The sequence below is a fragment of the Porites lutea genome, chromosome 7 (genome assembly GCF_958299795.1).
Source record: "Porites lutea chromosome 7, jaPorLute2.1, whole genome shotgun sequence".
In the NCBI taxonomy this organism is placed as follows: domain Eukaryota; kingdom Metazoa; phylum Cnidaria; class Anthozoa; order Scleractinia; family Poritidae; genus Porites; species Porites lutea.
The window spans coordinates 32,455,124-32,478,623 of record NC_133207.1 but is presented as its reverse complement, the minus strand read 5'-3'; the positions used below and the strand labels follow the sequence as shown (position 1 = coordinate 32,478,623).

Below are 23,500 nucleotides of genomic sequence, written 5' to 3'. Positions count from 1 at the left end.
AGAAAAAATACAAATATATCACTGATATGCTAATAAACGGCTGTGAATCGTGGATCATGTAGTATCAAATTGAATATTAGTAAATAAAAGACGAAATCAATCCAGCAAATGTAACGACTGCGGCTGACGAGGAGGGAAAAGACAGACAGACAAACTTTGCCTTGCAGACGTGGATAACTGACGAATTTAAAAAGAAACTTTGGCAACTTCACAGTCTGGTCAGCAGTTAAGCCTGGTTTTCACTAGTCCGTAAGCATATGAGTCTTGTGCAAACGGCAAAAAAATTGATTACTAATTGGCTAACGAAGACGCAAGTTCCAAGATTTTGCAATTAGGTCCTGAAGGCAGTATCTACGTGCAAGGAGGCGAAGTAAATTTAAGTTTGTTTTCGTTCTTTGTGGCCCGGCCGCTCAGTTTATTTGATACCCAAAGCTGTCCCTTTATAAACCCAAGTCATTGCTATTTGTAGAATTCTATATTACTGTTCAGCTTTTGGAAGCTTTGAAAATGGCAAAGCTTGAAATGATTTCTCCTATTTCTATGCAATTGAAATCCTTAGACCTTCGATATAATTATACTCCTTTATCTTGTTCTGTTCTAATGTGGCGGGGACTCAGTCATCTTTGATCGATTATTACTGATAAAGTGACTATAATAGTTTTGCGGGGGCGTATTTCAAAAATTTAAGAAAGCCTTCAACCTCCTCCCCAAAAAAATTTCTAACAAAAATTCCTAAGAAAAAAAAAACTGTTCGATGGGCCCTGAGGATTCCTTAACTTACGCGATTTGCTGCTCACAGCCAGAGAGCTACGTGTTTTCCTGCGCCCCAAGCTGTTACTGGACACTCCTATAAAGAGAGAGGAACAGCTGATAGAATGTGACATTTATGGGCCACTCCCAGGGAAGAGGGGTTTTACGTGATTTCCTGTACAGAGAATACCCGTTTGATTGTGGACTGCATGTTAGCCTGTTCCAGGCGTTCAGATAGTGGGGAGCGGTGCGAAGTGAAAAGGAGAGCGAAAAAATAAAAGCGCCGCTCTCCACTATCTTAACGCTTGGAACAGGCTAACTGCATGTAGTCTTTAACAACGTCCCCAATAACAACAACAACAACAACAACAATAATAATAATAATAATAATAATAATAATAGTAATAATAAAATAATAATAATAATAATAACAATAATGGTAATGAACTCTTATTTATGAAAGTTCTCCTTCAGTCGTGAGTTGTATGACGAAAAGAGCGAGCTAAACATGTAAGGGACTAGCCTCCCCGCAGACGTCCTTTGGGGTTTGTTCGTCACGCATTCATTTCTCCCACAAATGAATGTGTGACGAACGAACCCCAAAGAACGTCTGCGGGGAGGCTAGTAAGGGACACGTTTCTCTTTATAATACATGTGTTGGTTGCGCAAATATTCTGCATGTTTCGGATCGTTTTGTGGCAGTTTGTAGCTTTTGAGAATGAAACTTTTCATTTCGTGATTGTGCAGATGGTGAACGGTAAGGGTTTTCTATCTGTTTTCTTTCTCTGACAAGATACGGCTTATGGTATGAGTTAGAGTTGCGGGGGCGTTTTTCTTTTAAAAAAGACCGCAGAGACAGCTGTTCAGTATAAAAGAAGCTTTTTTATTGTTTTGTTTTTATCATCCAGTGCGTTTGTGCGCCAAGACATGAAATGAAAAAACGCCAATAAGTGGATGATCATTGATCCTTGGTTGGCGTTCTAGACGTACCTATCTGTATTTTCTTTAAGGGTCGGATCAAGTGATGTCGCTCTCATGGACCAGTCTCCTTAAACATGGGTTTAATCACATACATAGCAATTGTTTTGGCAAGCAAGACCACCCATATTTAACAGAGGATAATGAGAATCATCCTAGCTCTCCTCGACATATCATACTGACAGGAAGTGATCGAGGGGCACGCTTCTAATTTGTTCATAGCTGATCACTATGAAAAAGTCAAAATCAAATTGGATGAACTTTACCAGTTGGACTTTAATCCGCTTCCACCTTAACTGCTGATCTCAGATGAGCCTTATCTCCAAATTACCATTCAGTTTTTAGCTGTCTGGAGAATTTTTAGCCAATTTTAATGAATGTAACCATCTGCATAGTAGTTTCGTGGTGTTCGACAGTATAGAAATGGAAATTAGTACACACTGAAATGATGTGGAGATAAATTTCTTTGCAATCTTTTTTTTTTCTACTATACTTAGTCAGCGATTTTGTTTTTCTATCTTTAAAAAGAACACAGTATTGAAAATCTGGAATCTATACGTAGTGTGACTTTGACATTTTCAGGGACAAAAGCTCTTTTGCAGTCGTGGTCAAGTTTCTTTTAACTCAGTTGATTAAGTTTTATTACCCTAAATACTGACGCAGAAACTTCTTTTACGGTTTTAGAAACTAATATAAGCCTATTATCTATTTGGGGAAAGTACTGTAGGTATTGTTTATTTAACTGTAGTATTTATGTGTTGGAGGCAGCATACCTTGCTTACAAGGACGGAAATTATTAAATTCAAGTTATAGACAAGTTAATTTTAAATGCCTCTTATTGGATGAGAGGTGTATTTCATCTCTTAATCAAACACCAAGAAACGCGCATTTAGGCTCCTTAAGACATCAAGTAACTTAAGTCACTGAATTACCCTTATTTTCTTAATGGAGGTTTCTCATGCTGATTGTATCAATTTCCTTTTAGAACTTGGCTAGCTTTTCGCTTTTTAAATCAGTTTACTGGTTGATAATCAAAACAAATTTATCTGTAAGGGTCCCTGCTATTGGCTGTGGACTTTGAAAATCCATTTTGGGAGAATTTCGTATTCAGAGAGAATGAGAGCCCACCCAGATAGAATGAATTGAATGTTGTGGATAAAACCTAAAGTGTTATTACTGGAAACTGGAAATTTTATCATACAGAAGCGATTTTTGAAAGTAATAATGCTTACCCCTGGTTGGGGGTACTCCCTGTATGGCCTCTTACGTCCTACCCTTTTCAGGCTTCAAGTAGAGTAAAAGGGTATGCAGATTTCAAGGAGTTGAAAAGTACAAAAGGGTACATAGAGCCTTTCGAGCAGACTCACCAATAGCTGTATCATTGTAATTTATTAAACGTTACCTAAAAATGACAAGGAGACTTGCTTCCTGTAACTCGATTTTTAGTTTTAAATTGAAGGTGTACGAAAAGTTAGCTTTTCTTTTAAAAATGTGAAAGGGTTGGGGGTTGGACCATGGGGCGGAGCCGGACGGCTCTCCCATCTCCCCCTCCCCCACCCCTGGTGGTTACTGTGAGTTGGTGTAATCTTGTCGGGTTTAATCTGGTCCGGTTCATCTGATTCAAATCTGTTTAGACGGGAGGATCATCTTTTTTATTACTTATAGATGAAATCCTGACGATTCGGAAGAATTAAATATTCAGGAACTGCTTACTAATGCGCTTTAAAAAACCAATTTAAAAGCTGTTTAATTACCGGGAAATAACGAAAAATATAGTTAGCCTGATTCAAATGAAAGCATCTTAGTAGTACATCTTTTGGTCCTCAGGGATTTATTTGAATGAAGCCCATAAGTGTGACCATTCATAGTTGAAACTAGAGAGGAGTTTCTTTTGGTAAGAAGTTATATAATTGATTATTCTGTATATATTTTGTTATGCGGAGTCGAATCCCTTCAAATTGAATCTGCATTTTTTGCAAGTTAGCCTGAAGTGGTACTCACAAAAATGATAAATGGTTCTTAAATAGGTTCTTATAGAAATTAAGCTGATCTTGACGGAACATTGAAGCTTCATCAGGTATTTTTCTGTAGTACTTTGTTCAATTATTATAAAAGGGTGTGAACTTTTTTTTTAGTTTGAATCTTTTGAGGAATATGAAGGGCTCATTGACTCTTAAACTTTTGTATGGGACTAGCCAAAAAATGGTTATGAATTTCCACGGTTAACGGTCAACGCGGCGAAAGTTTAACTGTAAAAGTCTACTGCTATGCGTCGCATAATGTCAAAGAGACCTTGATCTATAGGAAGTGTTAGCGGTTCTCTTTGAGCAAAAGAAGAAAGACTGCTTCTTCAAAAGAATGAAATGAAAACGAAGAAACTATAAAGGGATTTTAACACTTGATAGTCTGATATTTCGTTATAAAACAAAATCGTATCTGTAACTTTCCGGTTACAACAGAACATGTCGTGCGTACTATCCTCTTAAACCCCAAAACAAAGAACACCACAACATAAAATATGTATAATAGGATTGCCGAGCACTCTTCGGTCCGTTGTCACACGAGAGATTAAAACAAAATCGGACGACCGCTCAGCGAGAGTCCGACTTTGTCTAATCACGAGTATGACTAGTAATGGTAACAGGACTGAGTGGAGGTAACTTACAGTAGCCCACTTATCCATCTTAATCGTAAAAAAATTGTGATTCTTATGAAGAGATGTAATTTCCGTTTTATTCTCTATTTAAAATCATATACAGAAGCTCTTGATCTGCAGCGCACAAGAACAAGCTTTAAGAACTAACTATAACAAGTTTCACATTGACAAAACTTCAGAATCACCCGATATTACACTTTCTCCTTTCCGCTCCGCGCATCCTACACATATATGTGTAGGATGCGCGGAGAGAAAGGAAAAAGTGTAAGTCACCTAACAAGTGAATGCAGCAAGTTACTCCCGACATGAGTACAAAGACGGCATGACAATATGGCGCGCTATAATAATAATAATAATAATAATAATAATAATAATAATAATAATAATAATAATAATAATAATAATAATAATAATAATAATAATATTAATAGCTAAGCCCGCGCCAGCGGAGCACCATGTGTAAGTAAATCTACCCATCCCAGAAAATTTGGTAATCACGTGACCGTACACCGACCGCCGACCACCGACCGTCCGTCCGCACCACAGGCATACCAATGTAAAATAACTCGAACAACAGATATGGCAACCCAAATGCAACTCGAGATTATTTTGGCGGGAAATCGCATAGCCACCCGCGTCTTGTAAAGCAGAGACAACTAAAGCTCAATAAAGACGAAAGCGGAAAGCGGAAATTGTTTCTGTATCCGTGTTGTCTAAAGTATTAAGCGTAGATTAATTGTCATGTCCACAAATTTGGAATATAGAGCAAGAGAAAGACAGAGAAAAAGAGAAAGTAGGCGGCAGGACAGCGAAGTTCAACGAGATAAAAGGGGGAAAGAGATTTAAAGCGAGAGATAAAAAAACACAGGAGACATTTTTTTGTTGGAAGGACACGTATCACGTTGTAGTCGTGCAAAACAACGGCAAAGGAATGTACAAAAAAAAAGGTGCTGCACGTGCAAAGTTGTTTTTTTTTTGCTAATTAGACCTATTGTTGTCTTTCATCGTTCTCCGGCGTTGCCTTCGCCTCTTAGCCAACACGCGATCATATTTTTTTGAACAAACTTTTAATATTATCGAGAGCTTCGCTTTTAGCCCTGGCTAAATCTATATATTATTAATAATACTCCTAACAAGCTATTCCCTCAACAACAATAAAAGTTCCACGAGAGGTAATGCATTTAAGCGTAAGTAAGGGTTCTGTAAGGTGATTAAGGCTGCGTGCAAACGGACGCAACAACTCCCAACATTGTTGCGCCAACGATGTTGGGAGTTGTTGCGTGCGTGTTGGCAGTGGTGTGCAAACAGATGTAACAAACTCCCAACAATGTTGAGACCTGCAGTACATCGTGGGAAGGATACGACCAATAAGTCTTTGTAAACCATGCGTGATGAGCGTGCGTTGCTCCGACAATGTTGGAAGAGCTGTGCAAACGGATCCAACATTGTTGCGCTACGCTTCGGCGATCACGGAACAAAAGAAATGTTGGGAGTTGTTGGCTGAAAAGTTTGACCGGTTTCAAACTTTGCGCAACATCCAACAACATGCAACAGGGTGTACAAACAGACGCAATATGTAACATCCAACAATGTTGGGAGTTGTTGGCCAACAATGTTGCGTCCGTTTGTAGCACAAAATGGTTATTGAATGTGGCGGTGCATGGCGGCGTTTTTTTTTCTCTTTTCGCACGTATTGCGACTTATTATCCTCGGAAATAGAAATGTTTATTCAGCTTATGTGTCAGCTCGAAGAGAACGTGCCCTGGGTTTTGATTTCAAATTGTCATGGTTCATGGAGTTAAGCCTTATTTCCTGTGGAGAAGCTGTGTCTTATAACTTTAAGTTTGAGTACAACGAGTTCATTCAAAAGCTTTGAATGATATTATGATGATACTATTTCAGTGAATGTATTAGTTGTGCAAAACTGTTGGCAAATTAACCGCAAAGTAGACTTAAATTACTCATTTCCAGTAGGATTGTTAGTTGTGTAATATTTCCAAGCTAAGATGATCTTTTCAGTCACGAGTATCTAAAATTTCTACTTCAGTAACATTTAGTTAATGCGATAGTGGTCGTCCTAAATCCGGCCATAACATGATTTTCTTTTATGGGGAAAAAAAAGCTTAAGAACATAGATCTTAGCTCCATTCAGTAGGCGCGAGCAAAGAGTATCTTGCATCTCAGAACTCGTTAATCTGCAGGGTCGCCAAAGAAAACTTTTGGACGCTTTCACGGCGACAGTCTGACCAAAACCTGAGAATAGTTGTGTTTTGATTGGCTCAAACCACCCTAAATTCAAACTTCACGATCTAGGTGAAAACCCTCTGCATCTTTGATCAGTCCATTTTCTTTAGACGTCATGACAAATGAAGTGAGGATCTAGTGTCTTTCAGCCAACAAATTTTCTCAATTACAAATCGATTTGGATTTCACCGCCGTAGCCAGTATGAGGCGAACCGAGGCACTCGCCTCGGTAAAATTTTACCAAATACTGTCGATTTTTATTTTTTTTATCAGACTGATAATATTAGAAGATTTCATACGGCTGATTTCGTACAACGGACCGTGTGTTCGCCTCGGTTGTAGTTTCTTCCTGGCTACGGCCCTGGATTTACTAATCTTTAATTAAGACCCTTCGAAGATGGCGCGGTGGTTAAGACTGCACGCGAAGCTCTGGTTGCCGGCGGTCGTCTTGGATCTTGTAAATCCACAGTTCACATAATAAACAAAACAAACATTATTTCCCTCTTTTTTCATTAACAAGAGCGGATGAAGGGGTCATCCTCTTTTGATTATGGCGAAAAAACATAAAAAATGCAGTGCCATACATTCATACACTTGCTTCAGTATTTTTAATGAAAAACCAAATTAAAACTGAGTGTTACTAGAGCTTTTTAATGTATCGAACTTCATTATGAAAAGACCGTAAAGAAGTGCGAAAGTTGTTAGAGATGAGTTTGATTTTTAGTTATTCTTGATGTCAGATCCCGGGGGTTCTTCCTTTTAATGGTTATACGGGGAAGCTCCGCCCGAAAGGGGTATCTTTCTCAGGCTTCAGGTATATGAAAGGGTAGGGATTTCACTAGTTGAAGTCTATAAAAAGGTGGGGAAATCGGTCATTTGCATCTGTAAAAAAGCTCAAAAGGGCAAACAAATGAATTTTCAGATGGGTGTGAAAAAGTCTAGAAAACGTTCTGGTTTTGTGATTGATTAATATCAGTGCATTTTTCAGCAGTTTAAAGGGATGCAAAGCTCTAAGCTACGTATGTAAAAAGGTTATCATTTGCCAATAGAACGTACACGAAAGGGGTGTTTTTTCTGTTAAAAATAGTATATTAAAAGGCAAGGGGCTGGATCCCGGAGCGGAGCCTACCCCGTACAAAACTTTGTCGAGTACCCCCGGGTGTTAGATGCACCGGAACGTCGTAGAGACTGTCTCGAATAAACCTGATAATGGCTTTTCTCATGGGGTGTTCTTCAGTCGGCGTTTAGTGATTTTTAAAGAGCTGAGAGGATATCAATGAAGTCTCCTTTGATACATTCTTCCATACCATGTCTTTATGCATGATCATTAATTATAATTATACACTTCCTTCTTTTCACTTTAAAGTAGATTGTAAAAAAAGATGTTTCTCTGAAAATCGTTCCCCGGTGAACGACCGCAAAGAATTTTTCTAAATGACTTATCCCTTTTGAGATCAAATTTCTTTCATTAATGCTCTCAAAGTTATTGATTAGCAAGATTTCAAGTAAAATTAATCTTCTTCTAGCTAAAGAGAGTAAGCTAATTTGCGCGAAGGACGCTAAGCAGAACTGATATGATTGTTTTTTTCCCTTTAAAGTAATAATAGTTTCGAAAAAATCGCCCTTCGTAGCATAAAGTTTAAGAAAAGAAACCTTTCGAAATGAGGTTCCGAACTGCGTTTCAACTGAACGTTTTTTTAACACGCTGATGCTTGGTAAAGTCTTTGCTACTCTTACTCGTGCATGAGAGAGAGAGAGCGTGCGTGCGTGGACTCCCACAAGAAAGAACAGAATAAGTGGGCGAAGAAGGAGGGCGACACATAACGGCTAGGGGAGTATGGTCTCCTTTTCTGAAATTACCACTAAAAATTATGTATGGCTTTTGTTTGTCTTGTCCCAGTGCGACTTTCTCTCCATCACGGCGGTTTTGTGCCACGTGAATGGCTAGCGGCAGAGGGCCTTTTTACGATGACTAGGCGTGTTGGACGCGCGTTGAAGAGTGTGATCCCCTCGCGCGTCTGCCACGAGGTTTTGGTGAATTTAACGTGTCAAAAACGACTTTCTTTCGTGCAGATTACGTTTTAGTGGGATCAATTAGCATTTTCCGGTTTATTCGAAAGATTAAGGACAAGGGGTGAAAATAAACAGATCGGGAGTAAGTTATCAAAACTCACCCCATTATGCATAACAACTCACGGAACTTCTCAACGCTTTAGCATATTCCCAAAAGATTGGTTATACCTCCAGGGAAAGGGCAAATGAAAAAAATAGTTTTGTCTTCCCTACTGTTCGTTTGAATTCGAATTTGAATTGTTTGCCTCAATTTATTAGGCGCCAATTTGTCTGCATTGATCTAACATTTTCCGGAGATCTGCGACCTCTGTGCGCACACGAGTGCAACCTATCTTTTGCTGACATTAAACCTTGTTTGTTTGGATACTTCATTTTTCTATAATTGCTTTTGCTGTATCCATGATAGATGGGTCCGCACCAAAACAAAGTTCGCATGAGTACGAACAGAGCTTATCCACCTCCTGTAACTTGGTGCGACGGATGTTAATACCGGGTTTTCTTCTATCTGTTCACCTTATGGTAAGATTTTTATGTCTATGCGAAAGACTCTATAAAGAAAACAAAAGAAAATATCCTTTAAAAAAGGAACTCACGAACTAACCGGTATTGTGCCCGTCAGAAATTATCCGGAAGATTTACGGTTTTAACCTTTGTCCATAAAGGTGTTAAGCAACAAAAACAAAATTTAGAACTGTCAATGCTTGAAAGCCCAAAGCAGCAAAAGCATGAGTTGACTTAGTCAAAATGCGCAGTCTGAACTTACTTTCTGGACGGACCGTGTGTGAATGAAAGCGAATTCATATTCTGTGTTCAAATACAGTTTGCCTTGGATAGCTTAGTTGCAATTAGAGAACCAAAAATAAGATACAAAAGGTCTTTTGCTACCTCAACCCCTTTTTGATGGGTGAGGGGAAATTGTATCTATCTGAAGGAGCCAGTTGAAATCTATCTCTTGCGCTCTTGAGGTTGTCTGCGAATCAAATAACGCGATTGCCATCTCTTTCCTTGCTTGTTTTTCTCTCTGTGTTTTGGGAAAGTAGCACTGTCTGATATCTCAGACGAGACGACAGGCTACACCCCGGACGAGAGACGCATGGGTTCAGTAACGTCAAATCATAGAATGCATTGCCAGTTTACAAAACAACGGGTAAAATTTTATTTCCAAAACAACTGAATGCCTCATTGATCTAATTCGACACCATGACAAGAAATGAAGGAAAATCCCTACCCTCTCCGGCGGAAACACCCGTCTAGGCCATTGGAACCCCCGGGGAATATTCAGTGCACCCTTATGTCTGCTAGAGGGGCTAAAGCCGAGGGTGTGCCCTTCTTATGCAAAATAGTCGCTCCCATTGATTCTTATCCGTTTCTACATGCGTTTCTAACGGACTGGCACGGATAGACTGTCAACTAAAGTTAAAACCTTGGAAAGGACAATTGATCGCTTAAAAAAAGGTTGATCCGCCGAGAGTTTCGTAACTGCCTGGTTGCTAAAAAATAGACGGCGACTGCCTGGATAATCGCTTCCTTCATTGTGACTTCTGCTGAACTAAACTCTTTCTTTGAGAGGCGGCTTTAACAGTCGCGCAAACTAGCAAATACTGCAAAATCAACAACAACACCAACTAAAGATAGAGATTCATCTGAGTAAAGGCCAACTGACCACAAAGCTGTCCGTCAGGGAAAATATTTGACATCACAGTAGGCCTCTACAAGTTGATTATACTTAATATCAAATGGAACGTGTGTGTTTATTTGTGCAGAAAGGAATTATACGTTATAAAGATTAGATAAAGGTCTTCAAAAGTGTCTGGAAATATCACGCAGGGAATAGTATATTTGAAAATTAAATATTAGGCACCCTTAGCCTAAGCCGTTTGCGTGCAAAGAGGAGGAAACCGAAGCGAATGGTCATGATGTTTATTTTGAACTCCCTTTTAATGTATGACGAAAATTTGGAATTCAAAAGCTTTTATTTGATACTTTTTCTGGTGTTCACAAGTAGGAAATTCAAATGCTTAATCTGTGTGCCGCATAGAATTCTCACGAAAGCTAGACGGCTAAGCTTTATTTATGTAGACTGTTAAGACCTTTTAAGACATTAATTTTGTGCACTTCAAGCCCAAAAAAAACCCATATATTTTCGACATTCTCGATTTCTTTATCCATTTAACAAATAAAAAAAAACTGACAAATTATAATGAGAAATTACATGGCGTGAGGTAAATCTTAAGTTTATTGTTGACGAGAAACTGGACAGGTCAAATTGGGAGCATGTATCTAGGATAACTAACGTCCTTACTTTAGATAGAAAAAACAATCATCTAATGGCATTAAATTTTGATAGTTTCCGATGATTATTTTGAAAATAATTACTCTTTTAATACGTATTTCCTTTTCCTTTTGTAGAAACTCATTTGTTTTCGTGCATTAAATTGGTTTTAATATCCGGAAACGAGTCGTTTGTATGGAAGGTACATCTGGCGTATTTTTGAACAAAAAATGAAATTATCTCCTCTACTGTCTTTTATGTCTCGATCGGGCATGTTTTTTGTGCTTAGTTTGTTAGAAGGCCGCTCGAACTTTGAAAGTCCCCATCATAACAAAAAAGGTTTGCTTTCCCGATACAGCTACCTTTTGAACATTACACATACCAGTTTTCTTGGTTTTGATGCACACTCTGTCAAACATTTCGCATCGCGACCAGCACGTCATAAAAAAGGGATGGCTCACCAAACCTTGAGATACGCCAGCTTTTAAATACCTTTGCGATGTATGGTCACTTAACTCGTCGATTCTTAAAAAAAAGTTATTGTGTTCCCTTGACTGAACGTTAGAGGCTTCATCATAACATGCCCGAAGTAAGTCTTCAGTCTTCTGTTTGCAAATCCTGTTTACTTAGTTCTATTACATATCGCTGTCGACTGGACAAATTTCTATCCACTAGATATAAACTGATAAAATTGGATTTTCAAGCACTTTTTGATTGGATGAAGGATGAATATTTATCAAGACGTACTGTGATCAAAAAGTATATAATCCACCGACTAGAATTCTGTATAAAACGTAAGGTAACAAATACTAGTAAAAATTGAAAAGTAATTAAAGCTTCCTTATTAAAAAAGAATTCATTAATATGAGATGAAAATTTTCTCAAGAAGAATTTGAGTGAATCAAAGCTGAACCTCGCTTGTCTTTACTATTTACAAAATTTAAAATATGGACGGTCCTTTATACCATAGAGAATGTCTTCCAGTTTCTGATTTAAAACTTATAATATTCATCTCGTTTAGTTCGTTTGCTACCCGAACTCATATGATCTTAATTGTGCTAAATTCATTTGTTTGCAAGGCCAGGATCGGTCGAGGTTGAAAACCATTAAAAATCTGAAAATCGTAAACATTAACATAGAATACATATCTTGTGCATAATGATAGTCAATCAGCAACCATTTGGATTCATTTAAAGTAATTTTGTCACTTTGACGCAGGACGTATTTTGTTTATGATGTGGTACGCATTATTTGAGTATGCTGGATAGGTGAGGCTGTTCGGTTTTGATCAACAAGTGATAATTGCATTAAAATAAGAAAGATTCGAGAAAAATTAAAATAGAGGCATCTTGTTATTCTGTGAATGAATAGTTTTCCGGTAGAGGGGCTAAAATCCGTATTACAAACGGGCTATGACCTTGTGCAGTGTGCCCCACACTCTAATAATTGACCTCTTTTTTCTCTCTTTACCTGTTCACTTTTGATGTTCTTGTCTATTCACAGGATGCTTTCCCGTTTTGGTAAGTAGGAGGAACACAAGAGACGTCTCCTGTTTTATTATGTCACTTATACTATGCTAATAAAACCAAAAAGACAAGTCAACTTCTGGATGCTCTTTGTTTATTAAGATACTATAACATGCCATCATATTAAAAAAGATGTCATATTGGTGAGTTTAAGTCTAAAAAGCTCGCAAATGTTCAAATTAATAGGAATATATACAGTCCTTTAAAGACCAAATTCATATGCAGAGCTTCGAGATTCTCCACATTAAGTTGTACATTTAAGTTGTATAATTTAGAAAATATCATTATCCTCGTATGCTTGGCTGATTTTTCTCGAATTCTATTTTCTTAAAATAAATAATTGGATAAAATATTACTCTTTCATATTCGTTAAATAGGACTATATTGAAACGCTTCATAAATAAATAGATAAATAAATAATTAAATAAGTTTTCCAGTTTTCGAGGGGCAGCTCATAAATAATTTCAATAAATATACAACTTGGAACGTCGATGTTGTTCTAAAATCAGTTGCATTGAGGTCACACAACACAAAATGGACGGATTTTGACGAGTTTTGTCCACAATTACAAGATTAGACGTGAAATATCTAGTGACTTCTCATTGCAGATTCTTATGACTGTCTTCAGTAACAACCCTTTCATCTTTGTATTATTGCAACTGTAGAATTTCATAATCTAGCTTAGGCTGACACAAAGAGAGTCATGTAATTTTCTGCAAAGAACTGGATTCATGTTTGAACTAACTGAGAAAACAAAACAAAAAAGATAAAAATAATTAAATAAATATATTAGAGCATATGCACGTAGTTGAAAATTTTAAATATAATTTCCTCATTCTTTAAAACTATAAATATTAAAATAGACAATCTCTTTTTACTAAAGAAACGTACTTTTTTCGAATGTCGAATACTCTATAGAATTAGATGTACTAAATAGACTTTGTAATCTTTCCATGTTCAATATAAATTTCTATAAACTTTAGTTTGTCATATATTAACTCTTTTTTCTTCGTCTCTTCGTGGTGATCATGTAAGTCTACCACAATAAATATTAAATAATATTAGCACCTGTACAACGTCTTTTCTAAACAATAAATATTCTCTTTATAATAAATAATTTAGAAAAATATCTAAATTTGAAAAAAGCAACCTAGAGATGACAAGTGTCAGTTCATGTCCATAAAATGTGCAGCTCTTTGATGTTTTCTGGTCTTTTTTGCTGACTTGGCCTGTCCATGTCTGGTGATCCCCAAATACCAGCTGGGATTGAAATAAGACCGAAAGGTCGTGTACCCCTTAGGAGACACGTTATGATAAAACTCACAGGCTGAGTCATTCCTGGCTTGCTGTGATGGCTGTAAGATCAAAATAAGAGCTGGTTAAAATCAGTGAAATCCCAAGTGTTCTTATCTTACTGTAACTCAGATATAACTAGGGACTGTTAAGTCCGGATATTATTATCGTGGGAAAATTGCTGGCGAGTAACTGTGAGTATTAGAAGGACAACCTATATTCGATTTCAACTGGCGCGACGCATTACATCAAGTTGGGTGGTGATTTCTCTGCTTTTGAAATTTCCGAGAGAATCGTGGGCTGTTTAGTTTTGCAAGCAAAAAAATAATAAATAATTATGGTCAATTGCTATACTATTACTGCCAAGGCGGTCACCAAGGGAATATTCCCTTAACTATATTAACATGTCGGTTATATCAGTTTTAGCTAGTGATAAGTACTGGGACAGACGTCTTTACTTGACTTAATTTTAAAAATGACCAAAAACCTATATTTTCTCGGTAAGACGATCACCCGCCAAGGGTTCTACATAATATTTTCCCGTTTACAAGCACTAGGCTCACTTCGGCAAAGTTTTATTGTTTGGAGGTACGATGATATACATTGATATAAAGTGAATTGATGCATGGGTATGCTCATATAAAAAGTGTCTATTCATTTGGTAGAGCTCACATTTACCGATGATTTTACAGAGTAATTTTCTAGCTTGGTGGTGTCTTTTTCAGACTGTCATATAATCTTGTATTAGCTCTTTAGACGATTATAGCCGCGGTCTGTGTCTGTAAAAGAAATCTTAAATTGTGACCATTATAAAAAATAATAGCATTTCACTAAGTAGCATATTTCCTGTGGTTCGTTGTAAAATCATGCTACACTCGGTGGTCCTCGAGCTACACTGAGTTGCGAACTTTCAAAAACAGCCAGAGTACTGTCAGTCCATTTTTGCAACGTGGAATTTTCTTGAAAATTTTGTAAGAAATTGACTGATGACAGTTGTGTTGAGGGTAGAACTGGGATGGGTGGGGAACTGTATAGTCTCAGTTCCGCTGCAAAATTACTTCGTCACGTTTTCCATGCCTACGCATTTCGCCTTATTTCCGCTGGAGCAATTTTGGTGAACGGCCTAGGGATCCCAGCTTAAAGTATTTTTCCATCTGTTACGAATTTTTAGTTTATTTCAGGAAAAAAGCTGTGATTTTAAATAAATCCGTCCGTCGGTCAGTAGAGAAATTTTGTAAGCTATCTATCATTACCCACTGATATATTCTATTTTTTCTGTAATAAAACATATTCCGCCTGTCTGCGGTTCGAGCTTTGGTTGAAAAGACATTTTTTAGATTATGTTTTAGCGTGTTAGATGGTCTTCCTAAAGAAAACATAACTCTGAGAGAGTTTTGCGCACATCCGTGGTAGAGTAACGTACCACAAATTCAGATACGCATATCCGCGACATGACAGAGGAGTTTCGTTCGGTTGTAAACTGACAGCAGCTTAGTTACAGGGTTGTTGCAAAGATTGCAGCTAGTAGCTTATTGATATCATAAAATGAAATTTATTTCAAGATTGAATCAGCGATCTATATAAGTAAGTACATCACGAACAATGATGATTACGACCAAATGTTTGCGGTTACGAAATTTACCGTGAAAAGTCCCTATTCAACTCCCTCTTTTCGCATGCTATTGTTCATTGTTTTTCCCCCAATTTTTGTTACAGCATATGAGGCTCACGAAACTTTTAAAACAGAGCCAAGCCACAAAATACAACGGTGCCAAATTCGCTAACCCCACTGAATCGCGCCTCAGGGGGCGTAATTAAATGTCAATTATAGAGTATAAACCTCGACCACTACGATGAGATATATGTATCTGGACGATTTTGCGGTCACATGTATCCAATTATCTTGTTATGTCTCTCGATACTCAATTTGCAAAGCTGTAAAAATGTATATGCAACAAAGAAACTCGCTGGATTTCTTTTAGAAAAGTGTGACGATCGCTCGTTTTAAATATCGAGCAAATCTTTGTGCATTGATACAACAGACTGCTCGATATATTGAGGCGGCACTAGAAAACTAAACAACCCAATAATACCAGGGAGCTAGACTGCTAATACAATTGTGTCTGAAAGCATGTTCCTCTAGCTAGACCCAGGAGGCGATGGCTGAGCATAGGTTATTGACGAGGGTGAGCTGAGGTCGAATGCTACAGTGGTAGTTTGATGAAAATCACTTACCCGAGCTATCACCGCTCCGTGGTCATCGACGCAGATACATACACTTCCGTCGTATGACTTCAATATAATTTGAGTTCCTACTGATTCCATCATGATCTTGACTACAAAACAAATGATAATATCGTCACATAAGTAGGCATAGCAAATCAAGCTGGATCACTATAGCTGTCACGCTAGTATGCTCTTCAACTAGTACACGCGTGGAGCTGAGTGTTCCATCAGCTAGGCAGTAGCACGGAGAAAGGGAATGATCTCGTTCCGCACCTTTTCCGTAATTTGAAAAAGTCACTGTACACAACCGGCTTTATTGGCCTTCTCTGGCCAAGCGTGCAAATTCCACTACATGTGCCTTGCTGACACGCGATTAAGTAAACCATCACAATCATGTTACACTTGTAAGTACTTCAGTGAAATTAATGTTTTCCTCTGGCGGTAAAACCCACAGCTTGGAACCTAGTAATTTAAGCAATGATCTTACAGATCGCCGATAAACAGAAACGTACATCGGCAGTTTCATATTATAGATCTTGAACTTTGAAATCACCGCGGAATTTACACAGACAGTTTACTAGGCTTGTTTGACCGACGTGTGCTTCTCTGAAATTACCGCTCGGTACCCGCTGCCGCGCGCGCTTGTCAAATCTGTGTAAACTAGACTGGTGATTTTTGAGAAGCCGATGTAAATAAAAGAATATGGCATTCCGCTTTCTTCCGTTACCATGAATTAACAATCGTATAATTCCCACAACTGGCGGGTCCGGTTAGATCACCGCGTGCAGCGTTTCTAACTAGCTTACTCACCATTTGGATCATGTTTGTCTCCCAAGCCGTCTATAGTTCCATTGTACATTCGAAGGAACTTGCCACTGTTTCTTGAGTACACTCGTTTGTACCTCCACACGCCCATGTGATTATTTACGACGTGCTTGGGGTTGATTCCACTGTTCTCTAACGCTTGGGTGTCCTAAACGAACGAAGAAGTGCAAACACTTGTTAATATGAAGATACTGCCGCTAGTCTACCGAAATGTCACTCAGCTTTGCGGCCCAGTTTCGTTCTTTGCTGTGGTTTCGGTAAAACTGGCGGACAATGTGATCCGGACATATCAGTTTGTTTTCTCGGCGTTTAGTAATTACCGCCTTCACAAGCAGACAAAGGCGTCAAAGTACATATCGATCGCTGCAGGGGCTACGAGGTTCGCGCGCGTGTTTGTTCCACGGTCAGCGTGGGTGTTAAAAAGGGCGCGCGAGCGAGCATCTTGTTGCGATTAGCTCTGACAAGCGTGACAATGCTGTTGTGAATTGCCAAGAAAAACAAGTGTTTTCCCAGCCATTCACCAGGTAGTCCTTTACTGCCTATCCATAAAACAGCCATTGTGTAGTGATTATTGTTGACCCCCTGTCGCTCGGTCTTAATCCAGATCAATTTGAATTACTGAATTCCTCAACAACAAAATTGTCACTTCCCGTGCTGCGAGTTAAAGGTGACGTTTTTTTGAAGTGGTTCCCATGCGAGGCAGATAAGTTCATTTTGCATAATAGACAACTTCACGATATTGGTCAAATATCCTGAATTCTTTGAGGCAAATCGACTTGAATGGCAGTTTACTCGGGTCTTGCCAATTAAATTAAAAATAGATGAAATTTCGAGTCCATTTAAAAAACGTTCTATAAACGTGCTAAAATGAATGCGTGAATAATTTTGACGTTAAGCTAATTCGTGTTTAAGTGAGGTATGTCCAACTTGTGGCCGCTGTTTTAGTTTGAAGAACCTGTTCGGTATACAGTCGATCGTAAAAAATTGTGAATTGAAAGCCACAAAACATAACAAGCACTTACCCCAGAAAATGAAGAAATTTCTTTCATAGGTAAAGCCAGACATCTGTGAATAAAATGAAAACAGTGTCGATGTAACTTTTCCAACTTTAGGGTTTCCAAACCCGGTTCACAACCTCCGTTCAGTGTTTGTAAGAAAAATAGAAAAACGCGATAAATATACTTACGATGATAAATATATAAGATAAATAATCCAACACATAAATATTTCCTTCGCCATTGTAAAATTTTGCGCTGCAGTTCTTTGTAATCGCTGGAACGAATTCAGGTAGTGTATTGTTCCCACAGTGAGTGTGTTCTGATTATATCATCTCATTTACAGCCCACTTAAATACTCCAGTGTTGACCTCCCGATGGGCTCGTATATTTCTGTGACAGACGTCGTTAAGTGCCAAGAGGCGTGCCGAAATTCCGCCCGAACAATCCCCGAGGATGTTTGCCGAGGGCAAAGTAAAATGCAACCCGGAAGGGAACTAAAGTAAATCACGTAAATAGAGAACAACTGGGGGCTTAATTGGCAGATGAAAATAGTGACCCTACGCCTTTTTAACGCGAAGGTGTCTATTTTTTTTAACCCTTGCTTACGGAAAGTCAGGTAGTGGGTGGAATGATATGTGGCTAACCTCCTCCCCATACCATACGTTTTACTCCCCTGAGCAATGCAGGAAAAACAAAGGACTTTCACGTAAATGTTCAATAACCTTAGATTTTTTGTTAATTTTTAGACTTGAAGAGGTCTTAGTGAATTTTCCGGTCCACTTTTACTCTTGTGTTGACGCACTAATGTGGAAATGTTGTAATCGATCTTTTTTATCCAACTTATAGCAGGAAACCATCGTGTCGCCGTTAAAACAATTATTTACAAATTTGGTCAGTTGACCTTTTAAAGTGTAAGTTGTGATACCTATGGCCTCTTAAAAGAGTTAAATACTGCCTCAGGCATGATCAGGCACGAAAAACTATACTTGTGCTGAAAAAAGACATGTCCAGCTTCTTTGACTTCCTTGTCTTGTAGTTTTGCCTTATTACAAATTATCCTTACTTTATCGGTGACTAGTAGAAACTAAAAACTCTACTGATAATTTCATACGTACCCTATACAACCATTTCTTTCAACGGCAAACATTCAATGATTATGCAAACTTTACTACGCCAAGACAAACAACAACGATTTTGCAATTTCTGGAATTGTAAATGTAGAAAAATAAGGGATTAAACGGTGCAAAAAGAGGGAGAAGCTAACTTGTAGCTCTGGCATGAAAGTTTCTTTTTCTTTTCACGTAGTTATTTTAGATCCAAACCACGCAAAACTCACCATAAGTTTGTGTGGGAGGGTTTTTCCCCGAGTTAAATTCAGTAAAGCTAAACTATAATTTTATGGTCGGTTGAAATATGTTTCGAAGGAGACAGAAATTTTTGGAAACTTATTCCTCGAGGCTTTACCCGCAGTTTTATACTACGATACAACTTATTGGATCGTGTATTCGAGAGTGCTTTAGTTTCAGCTAGAAATTAGATATTCCTTGGAGTTTTAACGTGAATTATAACTGAAGCGAAACGCTTCCATGATTTTTCATTATATCTTGAGTTAGGGCTGAAAAAAAAAAAAGACAAGTTTTTCACAAGGTCAAGAAATTCCAGAAATGTGTCTCTAAATCACATTAGCATGAAGGAAAGAAATAACGCGCTAAAACGTTTATTTCCAGGGTAAATTCATATATTGCATATTTGCTCGTAAACTTTGTTCATTGCAATATTGGAAGTTTTCGTCATTTGGAATTTAAACGAATTTTTGTTTTACAATGTTGAACATCTCTTAATTTTGTAATAACTCCCGGAATTGTTTAAGAGTGGCTTTGGTCATTAGCGATTTAAATTTAGATGGACAAGAGATAAGAATTCGTAAGTTCGTAAGATTAAAATCGTGCAATATTGGTAGTCACCGTGCATTATTACAAAATACCAGCCATGCGTGACATTGCTGGTCGCGCTGGGGTCGCACAAAGCAAGTCGTTGAAGTGTTTGTTTATTTAGTAAGTGGAGTATGCTAATAACGAAATATTCTACTAGTATTTTACCGAGAAAAACAGTTGAAATATGGTTGCGAATGTGCAAAATGATGGCAATAAGGAGAGGTGGGGATAAGAATTGTAGGGAAAGAGCCTTAATCTCCTCTGTCTCTCTAGATCAAACTTCAGGAAATTAGTATCGGTTCTTGATGCCTAAAAAATCCAATAAGAATGAATAACAATAAAATTGTCGAAGGTAAATTCCCTAGATCAAAAAGAAAAAAAACCTGTACTTTTAACAAAACTTATTTCACAACTAAATATTTACGTCAACAATGCGAGCTTACAGTATATCAGATAAGTTAATTAATTTCCTTCTCTTTTAATTTCTCCTTGTGAAAAACAAGTTAGGTAGAGCGTAAAACAAACATTTCTTTCCACGTAATTCAGCGAAATGTTTGCCAAGTTAAAGTCAGGTTTTTGTTTTGACTGGAGACAGCGAGGCTGTTGCAACTTGCCCTACAAATGGTTATTAATAGAAAATCGCTGAGAGCGCGAATCAATGGCGCGATTCAAGGAAATTCTCGAGATTATTGTGGCTCCCTTGAAATTGTCACAAGGTTTCAAACAAAGCCGGCAATGAGACAACAAATTCAGGACACAAATTACGTAGAGAGTGACGGTGGAAAACTGTCACGACTAGGGAACAGAATGTTTTTAAAACTAACTCTTCCGCTTCTATGCGCGCGTGCAAAGTATAACATACTCATCAGCCGGTTGTTTTTGTTAAAAACTGCGATAGTCCTGAGTTTGTTTGTTATAACATTTTTACAATTTATACAGAAATAAAAAAACTGTTGATTAAGGTTTCAATAGCTTCACATTTATGATGAGAATTTTTTTAGTTCGTTTTTCAAGGACACGCCTCGGTGACGTTTGTTGATTTTTCATTTCCTCGATTGCACGGAAAACTTTGTTGTCACTCACTAGGACGGGAAAGTTTTCTTTTATTGGAGTCTAGTTGTCGTTCTAGTGTTTCACTAGAAAAATGGAGAAAGCTTTGTAAATGTTCCAATGCTTAAGAGAGGCTCGGGTCGGTGTAAATGCCAAAGCAAACAAGATTTGTTAGAGACTCTTGAAAGACTGAACCACAATAAAGGGGGCAGATAATTCTTCCTCCATAATCATCGAGTTTCTTTTAAATTACAGTTTTGTATTTAGTCAAATGATCTGAAATATATAGTCAGCTGGAATGGTGAACATTTAAATGAAGCATTTCTTTTGTATAAATTTTGTCAATTGGGTTTTCCAACGCCGTGTGAGCGACCTTGCAAGCGCTGCCAGATCGTATAGACTCGCAGGGAGTCTGCTGCGATGGCAGTTGGCTTACTGGCAGTCAGGAACTATAGTACTCATTGAAGTCCTCTCAGTCAATGAAACGTAGAAACCAAACCACAGGCATCGGGCGCTACGTCCTCCACACTTAATGAAGAGTGTTGTAGGCTAGTAATCTCCTCCAAGTAGGCTTCGTGCATTGAGATTAACGTACCCATAACTCAACTCAAATAAAGATCTTTTGACCACGTCCTTAGGCAGTGCAAACTTGTCCACCCCCGGCCCTACATACATGACTGCCGCATGCGTCTAAGTAATGACCATAAGGGATGGACCATTAGAAAAGTAATGGGGGGGGGGGGGGGGGGGTAGGAAATTTTTGAGCCGCAGGAAATTATTTTTAGTTATCAAATTCCTTGTAATATTTTTAGGGTTACTTGGCGTGCATGAAATTTTATTCATTTAATTTTCCCTTGCGCTAATACTTTTTTTGAGAACAAAATACCTTCCCTTAGAGGTAATTCTTGATTGACTGTTCCTGAACTCACAGGAGTAATCTCAATTCGCCGTCATACTTGCGAATGTCAGTCCCCATGGCCAACTAAGGCCGGGTTATTTAGCTTCAGGCAAGGCTTGTGTGAAATAAAAAATTTCTATTTCAGTTTAATTAGATAAACTGAACTGTAGCCATCTTAAATGAATAAGATTATCAGAAGACACGTGACAGCTGTATTCCAAGTCCAGATAACCTTCCAAAATGAAGCATGTTGGCTGTGAAACGCCAAGATTCTTCTATTCCCCAAAATAGCCGTTGTGTTACGATCCCCTTTACCTTAGAACTCTCAGGCGGAAACAAGTGCTGCCAATGTAAGACTAGAGGGAGTAATAGGTACTACTTTACCCTACAAACAGGATGTATGGGTAAGATTGACTGCATTCAATTCCTTCAAGAATTGATGGTAGAAGGTACACTTTTTTGCCTTCCCGTACATCATTGATATCATAACTCAGTTGATATATTAAAATTATAAACTTAAGGTAGTACAGACAATTTTGCTGGTGATATTTCATGAGTTGGGGGACCGCCATAGTCTAGCCGCAGTAACAAACCACATTGTTACCATGGCCTAATTTTAGCCATGGTTTTAAGGATTATTAACCTTGGCTTTCCAGGGCAGCCAAGAAAAACAACAAATTTTTATAAACAAACAGTACTCAGTGGAATTAGATTAAGAGCTCTTACTTAAAACACAACTTGCGGTAGGCAATCCACGCTCGAGTTGGGAGTATTAAATTGATCTGGATATCATTAATAGGGCATCATAACACCACGTTCGTTGAACAACAGCAAAAAAAAGCACGTTTTAGGAAAAAGGAATCGTAGGAAATTCGTAACAAAAATCTTTTGACCCCATTTCCACGGCTGCCTGTGTATGTTTACCTGACATCGAGACTATTTTAGCTAATTTCTATTTCCTAGTGTGTCACTAACTCTAAACTACAAAACGAAAAAATACAAAAAAATTACATAAATCCAGCACTTGAATGGATTCCAGCTGATTTGATGAGTACTTATTGTGCCATGAGAAAAACGGTTTCAGTTACGTTATTTTGATCAGAACCGATCCGCTTCCTCTTGAATACTTCCTGATTTGTCAGTAAATGGAAAATTGTCCGCATTATTAGTTCGCTAGAAAAGTTGCGTTCCATTGGAACAAAATTGTTCAATCTCTTTTTTCGTACTCTGCTCTTCCCGGTGGTCATTTTACGTTGAGACATTTTTCCTACTTTTCTTTGAAAGAGCATTTAGTTTTCTTATTCGCTTTTTTTTCTTCTAAATCAAATCATATTTACTTGGACAGCGCAAAACACTAAAAGCCCACTTTCCAGACTCCCTCAAACGACTCCGAGCTTTTCCAAGGGTCCCCGTTTCAGGGGAGCCGGTTTAGAACTTTATCAGGGCAGGGGCCCGTTTCTCGAAATTGCCGGTAACTTTACGGGCCCGAAATCCAAAATTCAAATCGAAATATAAAGAATAAGAGCGCGGGTCCTGGCTAGCAAACTACTCCATTTAGTTTCATTAACTGGCAGTTTTATCATGTTAGATGCAAAACTATTGAAACCTCGATCTTTAATGTAAACGGAGACAGCTTACCGGGCCCGTTAATTATCGGGACTTTCGAGAAACGGGCCCCAGGTCATTTCAATTTTTAATTTATTTTTACCAAAAAAGGTAATAATCCTGTCCCATCAGATGGGGCAGTTAAACCGTCCTATCGCGTGTTCTATATGAA

General features: G+C 38.1%; 1 protein-coding gene across 1 annotated transcript; it reads right to left on the bottom strand.

The window, feature by feature from the left end:
• Nucleotides 1-12,582: 12,582 nt before the first annotated feature.
• On the bottom strand, nt 12,583-18,186 carry LOC140944144 (fibroblast growth factor 2-like). The gene is made up of 5 exons (XM_073393272.1): nt 18,030-18,186; nt 17,866-17,908; nt 16,829-16,991; nt 16,028-16,128; nt 12,583-13,854 (listed from the first exon to the last, which is right to left on the bottom strand). Exons 1-5 carry the CDS (start codon nt 18,080-18,082, stop codon nt 13,666-13,668), a joined length of 549 nt encoding a protein of 182 aa, XP_073249373.1. The 5' UTR covers nt 18,083-18,186; the 3' UTR covers nt 12,583-13,665.
• Between the last annotated feature and the right edge of the window lie 5,314 nt (nt 18,187-23,500).

Excerpts from the sequence above, each read along its gene's own strand:
- LOC140944144 (XM_073393272.1), bottom strand. The coding sequence starts at position 18,082 with ATGGCGAAGGAAATATTTATGTGTTGGATTATTTATCTTATATATTTA. Across the intron at positions 17,909-18,029 it reads TATCTTATATATTTATCATC|ATGTCTGGCTTTACCTATGA; the intron begins GTAAGTATATTT and ends TTTTATTCACAG. Across the intron at positions 16,129-16,828 it reads AGACAAACATGATCCAAATG|TCAAGATCATGATGGAATCA; the intron begins GTGAGTAAGCTA and ends TTTGTTTTGTAG.